The 16,342-nt window shown below is 39.6% G+C and overlaps 1 protein-coding gene across 1 annotated transcript in view; it reads right to left on the bottom strand.

The window, feature by feature from the left end:
• The window catches only part of LOC115214955 (tetratricopeptide repeat protein 37), a 95,505-nt gene that overhangs the window by 37,762 nt on the left and 41,401 nt on the right, over positions 1–16,342 (bottom strand). The window contains exons 16-25 of the mRNA XM_029784049.2: positions 15,632–15,737; positions 14,272–14,324; positions 13,327–13,434; positions 12,064–12,148; positions 11,461–11,492; positions 10,244–10,344; positions 7,503–7,605; positions 5,844–5,936; positions 5,127–5,225; positions 1,372–1,610 (exon numbers count right to left, since the gene is read on the bottom strand). Coding sequence (XP_029639909.1) covers positions 1,372–1,610; positions 5,127–5,225; positions 5,844–5,936; positions 7,503–7,605; positions 10,244–10,344; positions 11,461–11,492; positions 12,064–12,148; positions 13,327–13,434; positions 14,272–14,324; positions 15,632–15,737 — 1,019 coding nt within the window. The remainder of the gene's footprint in view (positions 1–1,371; positions 1,611–5,126; positions 5,226–5,843; positions 5,937–7,502; positions 7,606–10,243; positions 10,345–11,460; positions 11,493–12,063; positions 12,149–13,326; positions 13,435–14,271; positions 14,325–15,631; positions 15,738–16,342) is intronic.

The raw sequence follows: 16,342 nt of genomic DNA on the forward strand, positions 1-16,342 counted from the left end.
TTTGTGTCAACAATTACTCTTTTACTCTTTTACTTGTTTCAGTCATTTGACTGCGGCCATGCTGAAGCACCGCCTTTAGTCGAGCAAATCGACCCCGGGACTTATTCTTTGTAAGCCCAGTACTTATTCTATCGGTCTCTTTTGCCGAACCGCTAAGTGACGGGGATGTAAACACACCAGCATCGGTTGTCAAGCAATGCTAGGGGGACAAACACACACACATACACACACATATATATATATATATATATATATACATATATACGACAGGCTTCTTTCAGTTTCTGTCTACCAAATCCACTCACAAGGCATTGGTCGGCCCGGCGCTATAGCAGAAGACACTTGCCCAAGATGCCACGCAGTGAGACTGAACCCGGAACCATGTGGTTGGTTAGCAAGCTACTTACCACACAGCCACTCCTGCACCTAAATTTTAAATATTCTTTAAACATTTTGTGTACAGTAGAACTATAACAAGTTTATTGCACATACATTTTAACAAAGCCTTATACAGGTCCCCAAGGGCCACATGGACCCTGGTTGAGAACCACATCCCTCTCTCTCTCTCTCTCTCTACACACACACACAAACACATATTCATTTGCAGTTAGCTCTATGGATGAACTATAGCCTTTTCAGCAAGTCTGGAGAGACGATAATCCCACATCATCAGAGCCTGTTAACTCTTGGATATAGCAGACCACAGGAAGATATGCCTGGTCAGCACATTTTGTCTGGTGCCTTAATACTTCAGCCAATTGTCTGATAATGATAGTTGCCAATGATGCCACCTCAGCAACCATCAACATCATATTCACTTCCAAAATAATTCATCCTGAAATTTTAGAGCAGGGTTACTTGATTGCCTCAATTCCAGTATTTAGCTGGTACTTATGTTATCGACTCCCAAAAAGATAAAAGACAAAGCCAACCTCAATGGAATTTGAACTCAGCATGTAAAGCCAGAAACAATGCTGCTAAGCATTCAGTCCAGCATGTTAATGATTCTGCCAGCTTGCATCCTTATTCCACTTCAAAAAAATGATTTCAAATTCTGGGACAAGACCAATAGTTTCAAAGGAAAGTTAAGTCAATTGCACCAACCCCAGTATTCAACTGGTATTTATTTCATCAGGCCCAAAAAGATAAAAAGATGAAGTTGAATTTGACCTCAGAACATCAGAATTTGAACTCAGAACATCAATATGGACAAAATGCTAAGCAGCATTTTGTCCAGCATTGCTAATGGTTCTGCCATCTGGCAGCATTATTCCACTTCCAACATAACACTATCACCACACATCCCTTTCATACCTCACACCTTTGTCCTCACTCCTATTTCCTTTCACCAACAATCCAAGGTCTGTGTACCTGTACAAGCTGCCACACCAAGGGCATTCCAGTGTTGGAAATTCTGAGGATCAAGAGTCACAGCTTGCTTTAAGATCTCAATAGCTTTCTGGGCCTTTCTCTCAACTTCCATGGATTTGTGCTGACCCTTCCTCAAATACATGGCTTCAATTTCCTTTGTCTGGTACATGAAGCTGACGCCAAGGTCATGCCACAACGAAGAACATTCTGGGAAACATTTTATTGCTTTGCCATAACATCTGCAAAAAGGAAGAAGGAGATTAATTATTTTTGATATAATGACAATTCTGGTGTGGTTAATTAACAGAAGGTAAATCCCTATAATGCAGGCATTGCTGATAGTAAGAAAGACTTTCGGAGAGAGACAGGCCTAGAATATCTATAATGAGCTTCAAAACTAACACTTTGTCAGTTATGACAATGTAGGTTTTGGTTGATCCAATTAATGGAACAGCCTGCTCACGAAATTAACGTGCAAGTGGTTGAGCACTCCACAGACACAGGTACCCTTAACGTGGTTCTCAGACTGACCCAGAACATGACAAAGCCAGCCCTTTGAAATACAGGTACAACTCATTTTTGCCAGCTGAGTAGACAAGTTTCAAAACATCTGGTAGACAAGTATTATTTCAAAGTCAACTATGCAGAGAGAATTCTTCTCTATGGGAAATGAAACCTGAATTAGGAAGGAACTTCATGTTCACCTTGATGCTACATACACCAGGTTTCTCATGACGGTGCAAAACATTTCATAGAATGAGCACAAGACCAAAGAGGAGATATGTGGACACATTCTATCCATTTCTACTATTGTTGCTCAATGTAGGGTAGGCTTTGCTGACTAATATTATCACATTAAAACACCAGGCTATATCAGATGATGTATTTTGAAGACTTTCACACCCTCTATTAGGGCTAACAGTTTTTAAGGGGAGACAGTATAGTGGACTACATCGACCCCAGTATCAGAATGGTATTTTATTCTATCAATCTCAGAGAGAGATAAAAGGTAAAGATGACGTTGATGGATATGAATTTAGAATGTAAACATCCAAAACAAATACAGCAAGGTACTTTTTCAAGCACTCCCGCCAGCTTACTTCCATATGACTCAGATGATAATTGTTTCTAATTTACGCACAAAGCCAGCTATTTCTGAAGGGAGGAGGTTAAACAATCACATTGATGTTAGCACTTGACAGGTACTTTATTCTATCAGCTCTAGAGAGATTAAACCTTTAGCATTTAAACCAGCCATATCCAGTCCAGATAGTCTACTTGATTTATGCTGAAACTTGCCAAATCCAGCCTATTACACCTACCCTTCAATGTCATTCTAAAAATATACAACACGTGATCGTTATCTGTGTCGCCTTACTGGCACTTGTGCTGGTGGCACATGGAAAAACATTTGAGCGAGATCATTGCCAGTGCCGCTGGACTCGCTCCTGTGCAGGTGGCACGTAAAAAGCACCATTTGAGCCTGGCCATTTGAGCCTTCGTGCCAGTGGCACGTAAAAGCACCCACCACACTCTTGGAGTGGTTGGCATTAGGAAGGGCATCCAGCTGTAGAAACTCTGCTAGATCAGATTGGAGTCTGATGCAGCTATCTGGTTCGCCAGACCTCAGTCAAATCGTCCAACCCATGTCAGCATGGAAAGCGGATGTTAAATGATGATGATGATGATGATGATGACTTCATCAAAATTGCAAAGCTACGAGATAATGCACAATTAATTCAATAAATAATTATATTTGACAAAGTAAGCTCAATGCAAAATTGTTACAGGTAAAATTGACCTTGGTGGAATTTGAACTCAGAATGTAAAGACTTGGAAGAACTTTTGCAAAGCATTTCTTCTTGATGCCCTAGTGACTCTTGCCAGTTCAAAAACTGAAGGTAATAATTCAAAAGAATTATGATTTTGCAAAAAAATACTAAAAATAAACTGCATTGAAATTGTTTAAATACACAAATTCTTATTAAAGTTTCATTTGATTAAATTTGAATTCCAAGAACATATTCCTTCTCATGTCTACTTACTTTCAGTTTTAGGTTAACGATTACTCTTTTACTCTTACTTGTTTCAGTCCTGTGACTGTGGCCATGCTGGAGCACCACCTTTAGTCGAGCAAATCAACCGCAGGACTTATTCTTTGTAAGCCTAGTACTTATTCTATCAGTCTCTTTTGCTGAACCACTAAGTTATGGGGACATAAACACAACAGCATCAGTTATCAAGCGATGTTGGGGGGATAAGCACAGACACACAAACATATACACACACATACATATATATATATATACATATATACGACGAACTTCTTTCAGGTTCCATCTACCAAATCCACTCACAAGGCTTTGGTCGGCCCAAGGCTATAGTAGAAGACACTTGCCAAAGGTGCCACGCAGTGGGACTGAACCCAGAACCATGTGGTTTGTAAGCAAGCTACTTACCACACAGCCAAGAAATTTTATGAAAATATATCTGACATTATCAAAATTTTCAAAACAATTTAATTGTCCTTTGTTAAAAGCCATTTCATTTATTGTTATATAGACGAAAACTGACCCGAAACACCTTATACAAATACATATGCCATCAACATCATTTAATGTTCCTTCTTCCAAGCAGGCATGTGCTGGACAGTTCCACAGGAACCAATGAGCCAGAAGGGTGTATCAAGCCTCAATGTCTGCTTTGGCATGATTTCTACAACTGGATGCCCTTCCTAACACCAACTACTTTATAGATTGCATATTTTTCATGGCACCAGCACTAGTGAGGTCACCAGGGAGTAGCAAAACAAACCCCATCAAGCAAGTGGGATATAGTATTGAAGAATGTGAAAATATGATTGTGAGACAGGAGCAAGTGTCTTGCTGAAGAGATGAATATGTGGCTTTCCTGGATGGAAAGTAGGAGAGAGAGGGGTGAGAGGGAGAGGAGAGAGGGGGAGGGGAGGAGTGAGAGAGAGAGAGAGAGGAGTGAGAGAGAGAGGAGAGAGAGAGGAGAGAGAGAAGAGAGAGGGAATGAGAGAGAGAGAGAGGAGAGAGAGAGGAGAGAGGGGTGAGAGAGAGAGAGTGAAAGAGAAAAGAGGGAGTGAGAGAGAGGAGAGGGAGAATGAGAGAGAGAAGGAGAGAGAGGAGAAAGGGAGTGAGAGAGAAGGAGAGAGGGAGTGAGAAAGAGGAGAGAGGAAAGGAGTGAGAGAGAGGAGAGGGAGTGAGAGAGAGGAGTGAGGGAGTGAGAGAGAGAAAAGAGGGAGTGAGAGAGAGAAGAGAGGGAGTGAGTGAGAGAAGAGAGAGAATGAGAGAGAGGAAAGAGGGAATGAGAGAGAAGGAGAGAGGGAGTGAGAAAGAGGAGAGAGGAAAGGAGTGAGAGAGGAAAGGAATGAGAGAGAGGAGAGGGAGTGAGAGAGAGGAGTGAGAGAGAGAAAAGAGAGAGTGAGAGAGAGTAGAGAGGGAGTGAGAGAGAGAAGAGAGAGAATGAGAGAGAGGAAAGAGGGAATGAGAGAGAGAGAGAAAGGGAGTGAGAGAGAGGAGAGAGAGAGTGAGAGAGGAAAGGAGTGAGAGAGGTGAGAGAGGAGAGAGGGAGCAAGAGAGAGAAGGAGAGAGGGAGTGAGAGAGAGAGAGAGAAAGATAAAGGGAGTGAGGGAGAGAGAGAGACTGAGGGGTCCATACCATAGTTTTGAAAGTGAAAATGAGAAAAAGAATAGGGACAGAGAAAAATAAATGTATTTGTAAAACTCTTACTTTGATCCCAGTTCCATGATACTAATTTTATGTAAAGATATTTTACTTTCTGGATTAGGTGCATTTGCTGTTGTCAGTTTACAAGGGACCATCAATTTTCTGAAAAATAAAAAAAACATCAAATTATAAAAATGTAAATAACAATTTCAATTTTCTTTTCTACTCTAGGCACAAGGCCCAAAATTTAGGGGGAAGGGGGACCGGTCGATTAGATCAACCCCAGCATGCACTTGGTACTCAATTTATCAACCCCAAAAGGATGAAAGGCAAGGTCGACATTGGAGGACAACAATTTCAATTTTCTTCACTATTCTGGGCACAAGGCCCGAAATTTTGGGGGGGAGGGGGGCAGTCGATTAGATCGACCCCAGTACACAACTGGTACTCAATTTATTGACCCTGAAAGGATGAAAGGCAAGGTCAACCTTGGCGGACAACAATTTCAATTCTATTCTACTCTAGGCACAAGGCCTGAAATTTTGAGGGAAAGAGAGAGAAAGAGTATGCTGGGTGATAAGAAAGTGCTGGAGGTCAATAGTGAGTGACAGTAAAAGAAGTACTATGAGAAGGTAATAGATGAGGGAGTATGGAAGCTCTAATCATAAACAGAATTGAATGGAGCATTGTTGTGTGCTGCACAAATATGAGGTCTGAAGTGGGAAAGGAGGCATGCAACTAAGCAAATTAGTACCTGTATTAAAAAATAAACTTACTCACCTAAAATTATTTATATCAACAACATTCAATATCGTACAGGCATCACCTAACATCTTCCAGATACAAGATAAATCAGGACGTTGACTAGCTGCTCTGTAATAGAAACAAAGATGACAACACTGAGAGAGAGAGCAATACAATATATTGTAGATATAACACTATTATGGCATAATGTCCTTCTTAATACACTCAGAGTATGAAGTAAGTCTTAGCTGTACAGTGCTGGCCTCTTTGTATTTTTTTTTCATTATAGCTTACTAAGATGAGATGGGCCAATGCCTATAACTTTGGACAGAAATTCTGCGGCTGAGATAACCCTTAATTGTACACTTTATATTGTTTGTTATGGCTAAGCAGGACAGAGAAATGCAAGGCCTCTGAGTGAAAATAACCCTTAACTGCACTAGCCTCTTTATACAATGGCTTGACTAGAAAAGGAAAGGAAGTATTCAAAACGTGATGCAGAACCTTTTGCAAAAAGAGTAGTTCCCACTGCTAAAGACACAAGAGACAATCAAGTGTTGTTGTTGGTGATGGTGATGGAGGTGTGGTGGTTGTGATGGTGGTCTTTAACTATTTTTAATTAGGCAAACATTGATTTTTAAACTGAAGTACCTCAGATTTGGAATTAATGTTTACGGCAGAATATATATATATATGTGTGTGACCGCGTGTGTATCATTGGTGATTTTTTTCCTCCGTCTTCCCTTCCTTGGATCTTTCCTTTTTCTATGTTTCTGACAAAGAGCTCTGCTCGAAACGTTAAATCCTCCTTCATTCTTTCCTTTCCTGAGCGTCCAATAACACTATACTTGTTCCACATCCTCACAATGTTGTGTTTTCTCTTTGTGTTTTCATGTTTGAATTAACTATATATATATATATAGTGAGAGAGAGAAAGAAAAGAAGTGTATTCCCTTGCAGGAAAGAATATAAAAGAGTTGATTTTGTGGGGTTGAAAATGCACCTGAGTTTTAAACATGTTGTAGTTTTAAAATTTAGTAACAAATTTATCAAAATACTAAACCGGTTTCAACAATTGTTTTTCAATGGTAAATAAAAAAGTTTAGGAGAGATTGAAGGTACAAGGGAAAATTCAGAAAACCATTCTTAAAAGACCGACGGTTCATACACATTTGGTCTATTCAATAAGTTTCAATGAATTTCGTAACAATTATACATGACTGAAAGTTAAATTAGCAATTAGATACAATGAAGTCTTTACAAGAGTAAGGAAAGAAAGGAGAAGAAAGGAAAACGTATTTTTTACAATTTCTTTCATAGTGTCTGAAGGAGGATTCTTCGTTACTAGTTTTGTAGGTGAGAGCTTGAACTGTTTTAAGCTGAAATTGCTTTATATATACAGGTTTTTAAGATAAAGGTTCAAGTTTTGATTGGTTGTAGATTTAATGAAATCACTTATGTGTGTGTGTGTGTGTAGTCATTAGGAAGGGTATCCAGCTGTAGAAACCAAACCAAATCAGATTGGAACCTAGTGCAGCTCTCACGCTAGCCAGCTCTGGTCAAACTGTCCAACCCATGCCAGCATGGATAACAGACATTACAAAGGAGGAGGAGGAGGATAATAATGGTAGAGAGAAAGAGAGAGAGAGAGCACAATACATAAAAAAAAAGATAAAAAGCAAAAAAATTGTTTACCTGGTTAGATAACATATTGCTTCTTCACAAGCATCAAGTATGCGTTTATCAAGGAATCGACTAATGAAGGATTTCGCCTGCAACAGGAGTGTTTCACCAACTCCTATAGTGTAAAATTTAATAATAATTTAGTCAAACCAATATGGGAGCAAGAAATAGTAGCCAAATCCCTTCTCAATCACACCTCACTATCTAAAAAGAAAAGATAGATATTGGATAATGTCCTAGATACACCTGTCCTGAAAATAATGCACCTGTGAAAGTTACATTTCAAATTTTACCATTGATTTTTCCCATGTAGTCATATATGTGTCAATTCTGTAAATGGCAGATGTCAAAGAAACTACATTTTTTTCAATGGAAACAAATCATCAAGAGTGCAGGAGTGGCTGTGTGGTAAGTAGCTTGCTTACCAACCACATGGCTCCTGGTTCAGTCCCACTGCGTGGCACCTTGGGCAAATGTCTTCTACTATAGCCTCGGGCCGGCCAAAGCCTTGTGAGTGGATTTGGTAGATGGGAACTGAAAAGAAGCCAATCATATATACATATATGTATATATATATGTGTGTGTTTTTGTGTCTGTGTTTATCCCCCCAACATCGCTTGACAAATGATGCTGGTGTGTTTATGTGCCTGTAACTTAGCAGTTCGGCAAAAAGAGACCAATAGAATAAGTACTAAGCTTACAAAAAATAAGTCCTGGAGTCAATTTGCTCAACTAAAAGCTGTGCTCCAGCATGGCCACAGTCAAATGACTGGAACAAGTAAAAGAGTAAAGAGTACATGTATACGGTTGCTTGACCTGCTAGAAATAGCAGTCAAATTAACCACATTCAAATTGCACTTTACCCTCTTCAAAATGGGACAAAAACATCAGATGAAGCATTCTCAGATTGGAAGAAAATGATTGATGATTGGGTGGAGACGTTTGGACACTGGTGATACACTGATTTGGCATGGCTAACTGGACATTTGACCTCTTTAGGCAATAATGTTTTGGCACTGGAGGCAAACATATATACACAGAAATAAACACATATATACGGAGAGAGGCAGAGTGACAGTGATATTACACATCCATGTAAACATAACAAAATGGTCAGAGGCATAAAGATTGAAAGAGTGAAGGAGGAGAGAAGGAGAAAAAAATTTTAACGGCCGTTGCCAGTGCCACCCTGACTGGCCTCGTGCCGGTGGCACGTAAAAAGCACCATCCGTTCGTGGCCGTTGCCAGCCTCGCCTAGCCCCCGTGCCAGTGGCACATAAAAAGCACCATCCGATCATGGCTGTTTGCCAGACTTGTCTGGCACGTAAAAAGCACCCACTACACTCACGGAGTGGTTGGCGTTAGGAAGGGCATCCAGCTGTAGAAACATTGCCAGATCAAACTGGGCCTAGTGCAGCCTTCTGGCTTCCCAGACCCCAGTTGAACCGTCCAACCCATGCTAGCATGGAAAGCAGATGCTAAACGATGATGATGATGATGATGATGATGTCAAATAAGTCACTGTTGAATCACAACCAAGAAGGCAGCACCAAAATGGCTGTGCCAAAACATCTCACGCTTCTTAGATGACCCTAAAAAATGGCAGGATGGTCCTACCTAAAACTCCATCAATCACACCTTAGGGGCTGACTGGAGCTTATGTTTGTTCAATCAGTGTTGACTCAGAAGCCTAAACGACAACGAAAACTCATCAATATCATGCAATAATCTTGAAGGATTGAGTGTACCGATTGATTCCAAACATAGCATGTTTGGATTAGTGATCCAGAGATTCACACCTACTGGTTTGACCAACTACCCTACGTTAAATCTGTCTGCTCTATAAGGGATGAGCTACAGCTAAATATCACAAACACTAAAGAATTTAATCCTTTTTACTACAGGCAAAATGCCTGAAATTTTGGGTGGGAGGGAGAGAGCTAGCCAACCGCACCAATCCCAGTGCTCAGCTTAGAGGTTTGGATAATTCACCTTTGGAAAAAGGGGTGGTTCATTCAACATCCTTAAACAATCCTTATTCAGGGACCTTTTGAGTGGGATGGGCTACTCGACCAGAAGAAAATTCTAACTGGACCCCACCTGCAAGGTCATGCGCTGTTTATCTTGTTATGAGATCACCATGTCGCGCACATATGGTTGTGATGCATGTGCCTAATGTACCCTTATCAGACAGGTAGTCATGATGAGTATACTGGGCTTTGTATATTTTACCCCAGTGTCACTTTGATGGCATGCACTGTTCTCTCACTCAATGATAATAATAATGATAATAATAATAATAATAATAATCTTTTCTACAATATGCACAAGGCCTGAAATTGGGGGAGGGGAATAGTTGATTACATTAGCCGCAGGGCTCAACAGGTACTTATTTTACGGACCCCAAAAAGATAAAAAACAAAGTCAACCTCAGTGGAATTTGAACTTAGAACAAAAAGATGGATGAAAAGTCGCTAAGCATTTTGCCTGACACATTAACGATTCTGCCTTAATCCTTTAGCATTCAGATTACTCATCAAATATAATGCTTATTTATTTACACTGTTCAGAGTTAATCCTGCATTATCTTGTAAATTTCAATGATGTGCTTATTTTTAGAATGACAATGTAAAGTGGGTATGAAAGGCCAGATCTGGCCAGTTTGAACACAGATCAAGAAGAATATTTGGACCAGACACGGCCAGTTTAAATGTTAAAGGGTTAATAAAAGATTATAAAGAAAATATTTTCACCTTTCAAAGCTGGAACGTAATCTGGTTCCTTCTCCAAAATCACTTTATATTCTGTGACTGCTTCGGAGTACAAACCAAGAATTTGTTTAATAAAAGCAATCCTGAACAACAAAATAAAAATATGAAAGCATTTTGTTAGTTTTGTTTGTTTTTCATTCAATAAAAGACATGTTATGTGTGTGTGTGTGTGTGTGTGTGTGTGTGTGTGCATTTAAATCATCATTATCTAATGTCCACTCTCCCATGCTTGCAAGGGTCAAATGGATTTGTTGAGGCAGGTTTTCTATAGCTGGATGCCCTTCTTGTTGCCAATCCTTATCTGTTTCCAAGTGAAATAATATTTCCCCAGGACCAGATGTGTTTTCCATGGAAGACTGGATACAAGCAACATCACTTGTTTGACAATAATGCTTATTTTCAAACATCATGTGATGTCAAGATAATTGCACACACACACACACGCCCATACATACATATATGTGCATGTGTGTATACGTGTGTGTGTATGCCAGAATTCTTTCAGTTTCTGCTCATCAAATTCACTGAAAAGGCTTTGGTCATCCTGAGGCTAAAGAAGACACTTGCTTCAGATGCTGCACAGTGGGACCGAACCTAAGACCAAATGCCTTCACACACACACATGCATCATCATATTTTATACTCGCTTTCCATGATGGCTCAGTAAAGCAGGTTGCAACAATCCTAAACAGGTCAGAGAACCACATCTTTCTTATCATATCTCTATTTTAACATGGTTTCTTTGGCTGGATGTCCTGTCTAATACCAGCCATTTTAAAGAGTGTAGGAAGTATTGGCATCAACACTAGAGAGGTTACCATATTCTCCAAAAGACAAGAAAAGCTAAAGGGTTCACTCAACCTTATGCTGACTTTACTTACTGACCAACCACATTACAGGGTGTACTGGATGCGTTTTATCATAGCACCATCACTGGTGAGGTTGCTTTGTACCCTGCAGGACAAAACAGGATCCTCACTATTGTATGTTGTTTCTTTTCAGGATAACATGACAAATAAATTGGTAAGGCAGGCAGGTGTGAGCAGGCATACTGAATGTAGTGCAATAAAAGACATTTTTAATCGAAGTTAACCCTTAATGAAAAGAAGTCATTAAAAATAAGAGATAATGACAATCATTGTCAACTAAGGCAAAGGAGAGAAATATACATACGTATGTATGTATGTATGTTTACTTACATGTACTGGCTGTAGACGGACTCTGCATCAAGCTGAAGAAAGAAAGAAAGAAAGAAAATTTATGGACTTTAATGATAATTAAATAAACAATATTGTTTCAATACTGCAACAATATTAGTTTGAATTTAGAAATTTATTTTTTAATTTCTACTAAATTCCTCTTTAAAATTAACTATGGAGGATTTTTATAGAATCAATAAAAAAATTAAATTATTACAATATTTATTAGAATATAGTTGTAACAAAGCCATATTCAGAGGTAGAGTGCCTGTATCCTTGGTTATTTCTTTACATACATACACACACCACATACTCACTTTCACTTCCTGCCTCACTCTCTCACATACACACACACACACACACACACATGAGCTACAGCAGTTTTTCTCCCTACAATATTTTACCCAAAGTGCTTTAGTAAACCCAAGATTTGTTAAAATAAATTTTCCAAAGACGCCCTTCACTCAGATTGATCCTGGAACCAAATGGTGGCAAAGTCCCCCCCCCTCTCTCTCTCTCTCTCACTGTGCGCATGCATGCATGTGCTCAATGAGGAGGATGTTGTACTCTCAATCAGATTAAAACCGAAAACCTGTTACATACCTCAGTGACCTTAGTAAATGCCTTTAAAGCTGCTGTGTAACTGCCTCGATTAATGTAGGCCTCACCGAGGCATTCCCATATATGACTGTGTGGATAAAAGGGAAAAGGAATAAATAAAAGGACAAAGGTTTTAAATGTTTACAAATTGAAAACATAATTAATTCACAACCAGTCTTACAGTTATGGCTCAGCGGGGGAAAAACATTTACATGAGGGGGTACGGAAAAGTTCCGGGTTTTGGGTAAAAGCAAATACAAGAGAATCAGTTAATTATGATTTCTTTAACATATTCCCCTCTTAGATTCCCACATTAAGAGAACTCAGAAGGTTGGGCCTCCAAACAGGCCTTTTGTGATACCCTTAAAGCAAGAACTTTTCAGACATTTGCTCAACGTGCCATGCCCACCACCACCACCACCATCATATGGGTTGGATGGTTTGACTGGGCTGGCAAGCTGGAAGGCTACACAGGATCCAGTCTGATTTGGCATGGTTATCTATGGCTGGATGCCCTTCCTAACGCCAACTACTCCAAGAGTGTAATGGGTGTTTTACGCACCACTGGCACGGGTGCCATTTGCATGACACCAGTATCTGCCACGACTGCAATTTTGCTCAGCTTGATGGGTCTTCTTCTCATGCACAACATAATGCCAAAGATCTTGGTCATTGCCTCCATGAGGCCCAACACTCGAAAGGGGTTTGACCACTTTGCCTCCATGAGGCCAACACTCAAAAGGAACTCAGCCACTTTGCCTGAATACAAAGAGCTGAAGTAAATCTAAATCAGGAATTGTGGTTGTTGGTCGCAGTCATTGGTGGTGCTATGCAAATGACATCCATGAATCGTCAGGGTTGCTGCTGGTGCCATGTAAATGCCACCCACCCATGAATTGTAGTTGTGGTCGTTGATGGTGTCATGTAAATGGCACCCGTGCTGGTGGCACGTAAGAGCACCCATTACATTCCTGGAGTGGTTGGTATTAGAAAGGGCATCTAGCTGTAGAAACAAGGTCAAATCAGACTGGAACCTGGTGCAGCTCTCCATCTCATAAGCTCCAGTCAAACCATCTAACCCATGCCAGCATGAAGAGCAGGTTTTAAATGATGATGATCATTGGAGAATCTAGGCAAAGTTGACCATGGCAGTATTTGAATTCAAATTGCAGCGAAATGGTAAAAATATTGCAAGAAAGTCAACTTGATATCCTAACAACACTGCCAATTTATCACCATTAACAACAGGATTTGCAAAATACTTACAAATCAAGAGGATCGGGACGCAGAGCAGCTTGGAAAGAAATAACAGCATTATTGGGGTCCTCATTCTTCAAATATTTCAATCCTAACCGTAACCAAGCCCATTTAGCACTGCAATAAAGAAAAAAACAAAACAATATAAACATTAATAAAAACAAAACACTGAAATAGTATTTAATATATTACACGAAGATTATTGGTGTTGATGTATAGACAACCAGATCTATGATCCATGGATGTTTTTATCAAACAGATCTATAAGCTATGGCTGTCCTTATCAAGCAGATTTATATAAGCTATGACTACCTTGATCAACAAGATCAATAAGCTACAGCTGATTAAGATCAATAACTCATGGCTCTCTTGATCAAGCAGACCTACGATACAGGGATGTCTTGATCAAGTAGCTCAATGACCCATGGCTGTCCTGATCAAACAGATCTATAACTTATTGCTGTCCTGATCAAGCAGATCAATAACCCATGGCTGCCTTGATCGAGCCAACTTATGATCCATGGAGGTCCTGATCAAGCAGACCTATGATCCATGGATATCTTGATCAAGCAGCTCAATGACCCATGGCTGTCTTGATCAAGCAGATCTATAACTTTGTCTCTGCATTTGACCCCATCATTGCTTGACAACCAGTGTTGATGTGTTTACATTCCTATAACTTAGCAGTTCAGCAATATAGCCAGATAAAATAGGTACTAGGCTTCAAAAAAAACAAAAAGTCCTGGGGTCAATTTGTTCAACTAAAACCCCTCAAGGAGGTGCTCCAGCATGGCCACAGTCAAATAATTGAAACAAGTAAAAGAATAAATCAACCTCAACTATTCTTTCATTATTTGGTTAAAGGTATCAAAGTCTGTCACCACACTTCTCTCACTTGTTTGCACTAGGTTAGTTAGTTACTGTGTTAATTAAAAATACTTGTAATTCACTTACCCACCAGGGCCAGCTTTAGTAGTCACAGACTTCAAATATTCTAAAACACTCTCCTGGAAAGAATACCAAAATCAAAAAAGTATTTATTAACCTTTCATGGGCTGGTGGGGTCCCAAGGGAGCCCAGCAAATTTTAAATGTTATGCAACTTTTACATTTTTTATTTAAATGATTTTATATCTCATGACATTTATCATCAATAGTTTATGTCTGCACAAACAAATTTTGAGTTAAAAACTTCCAGTTATAAGGATGTTATAGCATAAAATATGGTCATTGGAGTCCAACTGGACCCCATTGGCCTTCTTATTCCTGGCAGAATTTATGTGGGTAGCAGGTTTCTACCCGTAACCTTAGATATCTACAAGCTTTCAATAGACCTTCAAGTGCTTAAAACCCTTCTGATAATCTTTCCTAAGCTCTACAGGACATTCTCTTCCAATCTCCTTCGACCATTTGTCTATATCTTTACTTACAATTATTACAGGTACAACCTTTATAGTTTTTATTCTCCAAATTCTTGCAATTTCAAATTTTACGGGATTTTATTATTTTTTTTTCATTGTCTTTCTTTCCAATCTAGGAATCAAATGAGCATGATGGATCAATTAGTAAGCAACTTCACTTTGCCTTGTCTATTATTGTTATGTCTTGTTTATCCTTTTCTAGCTTCTTATCTATTTGAATTGGGAAAATCCCATAAATTTTTGCATTTCTCCAACTCCAGCACTCTTTTGACCCGATGATCATAGCATGTAACCTCCAGCTTTAAATCCCCATTTCTGACAAAGCTTCCAGTGTTGTTGTTATTATTATTATTATTATTAAGGTAGAAAGCTGGCAGAATCGTTAGCATGCCAGGTGAAATGCTTAGCAGTATTTCATCCATCTTCATATTCTGAGTTCAAACTCCGCCGAGGTCGACTTTGTCTTTCATCCTTTTGTGTGGTGGGGAATTAATAAATTAAGTACCAGTTGAGTACTGGGGTTGATGTAATTGACTATGCCCCTCTCCCAATATTTCAAACCTTGTGCCTACAGCAGAAAGGATTATTATTATTATAATTATTATTATTATTATTACAATTATTAATCAAGACTGACATCCTTATCATGAAATATAAATTTAAATCAAAAATAATTAAATATCATATCGTAATCAAACATTCTTTTTATAGTGATGATACTGCTTAATCCAAGGTTAGTCCAAATCAAGTATTCCTATAATCAAAGGCAATCCAGCTGTGACCATTCCTTTTGTGTGGACTATTTGGCTGCTGTTTCTAGAAAACCTTGGAACTGTCTAGAAGTTTTGTTATTAGTTCTGTATTTCTGTATTCTTTGAATAAAATCACACTTACATCTCCAACATCTCCAGTATCCATCATAATATCACAGAATGCAGCACCAACATCGGAATTTTCAGGATCAAGATTAAAAGCCTTTTGGTAACATTTTCTAGCTTTTCTGTAATAAACAAAAGTTTAAACTAAGTGTATAAGCAAAAAATACAGTTTTATATCATCATCATCATCATCATCATCATCATCATCGTTTAGCGTCCGTTTTCCATGCTAGCATGGGTTGGACGGTTCTGCTGGGGTCTGTGAAGCCAGAAGGCTTCATCAGGCCCAGTCAAATCTGGCAGTGTTTCTACGGCTGGATGCCCTTCCTAACGCCAACCACTCCGTGAGTGTAGTGGGTGCTTTTTACGTGCCACCCGCACTGGTGCCAGACAGAGCTGGCAAACGGCCACGAACGGATGGTGCTTTTTATGTGCCACGGCACGAGGGCCAGGCGAGGCTGGCAACGGACACGAAACGGGGCGGTGCTGGCAACGGTCGCGAAACGGAAAGTTCTCTTACATGCCACCGGCACTGGTAACACATCTGCAATTCCATTGATCGATTTCGATTCTGATCCTCACTTGCCTCAACGGGTCTTCACAAGCAGAGTTTCGACATGCCACCGGCACTGGTAGCACATCCGCAATTTCCATTGATCGATTTCGATTCTGATCCTCACTTGCCTCAACACGTCTTCACAAGTAGAGTTTTGTGTCCCAAGAAGGG

Source organism: Octopus sinensis, linkage group LG8 (assembly GCF_006345805.1).
Source record: "Octopus sinensis linkage group LG8, ASM634580v1, whole genome shotgun sequence".
In the NCBI taxonomy this organism is placed as follows: domain Eukaryota; kingdom Metazoa; phylum Mollusca; class Cephalopoda; order Octopoda; family Octopodidae; genus Octopus; species Octopus sinensis.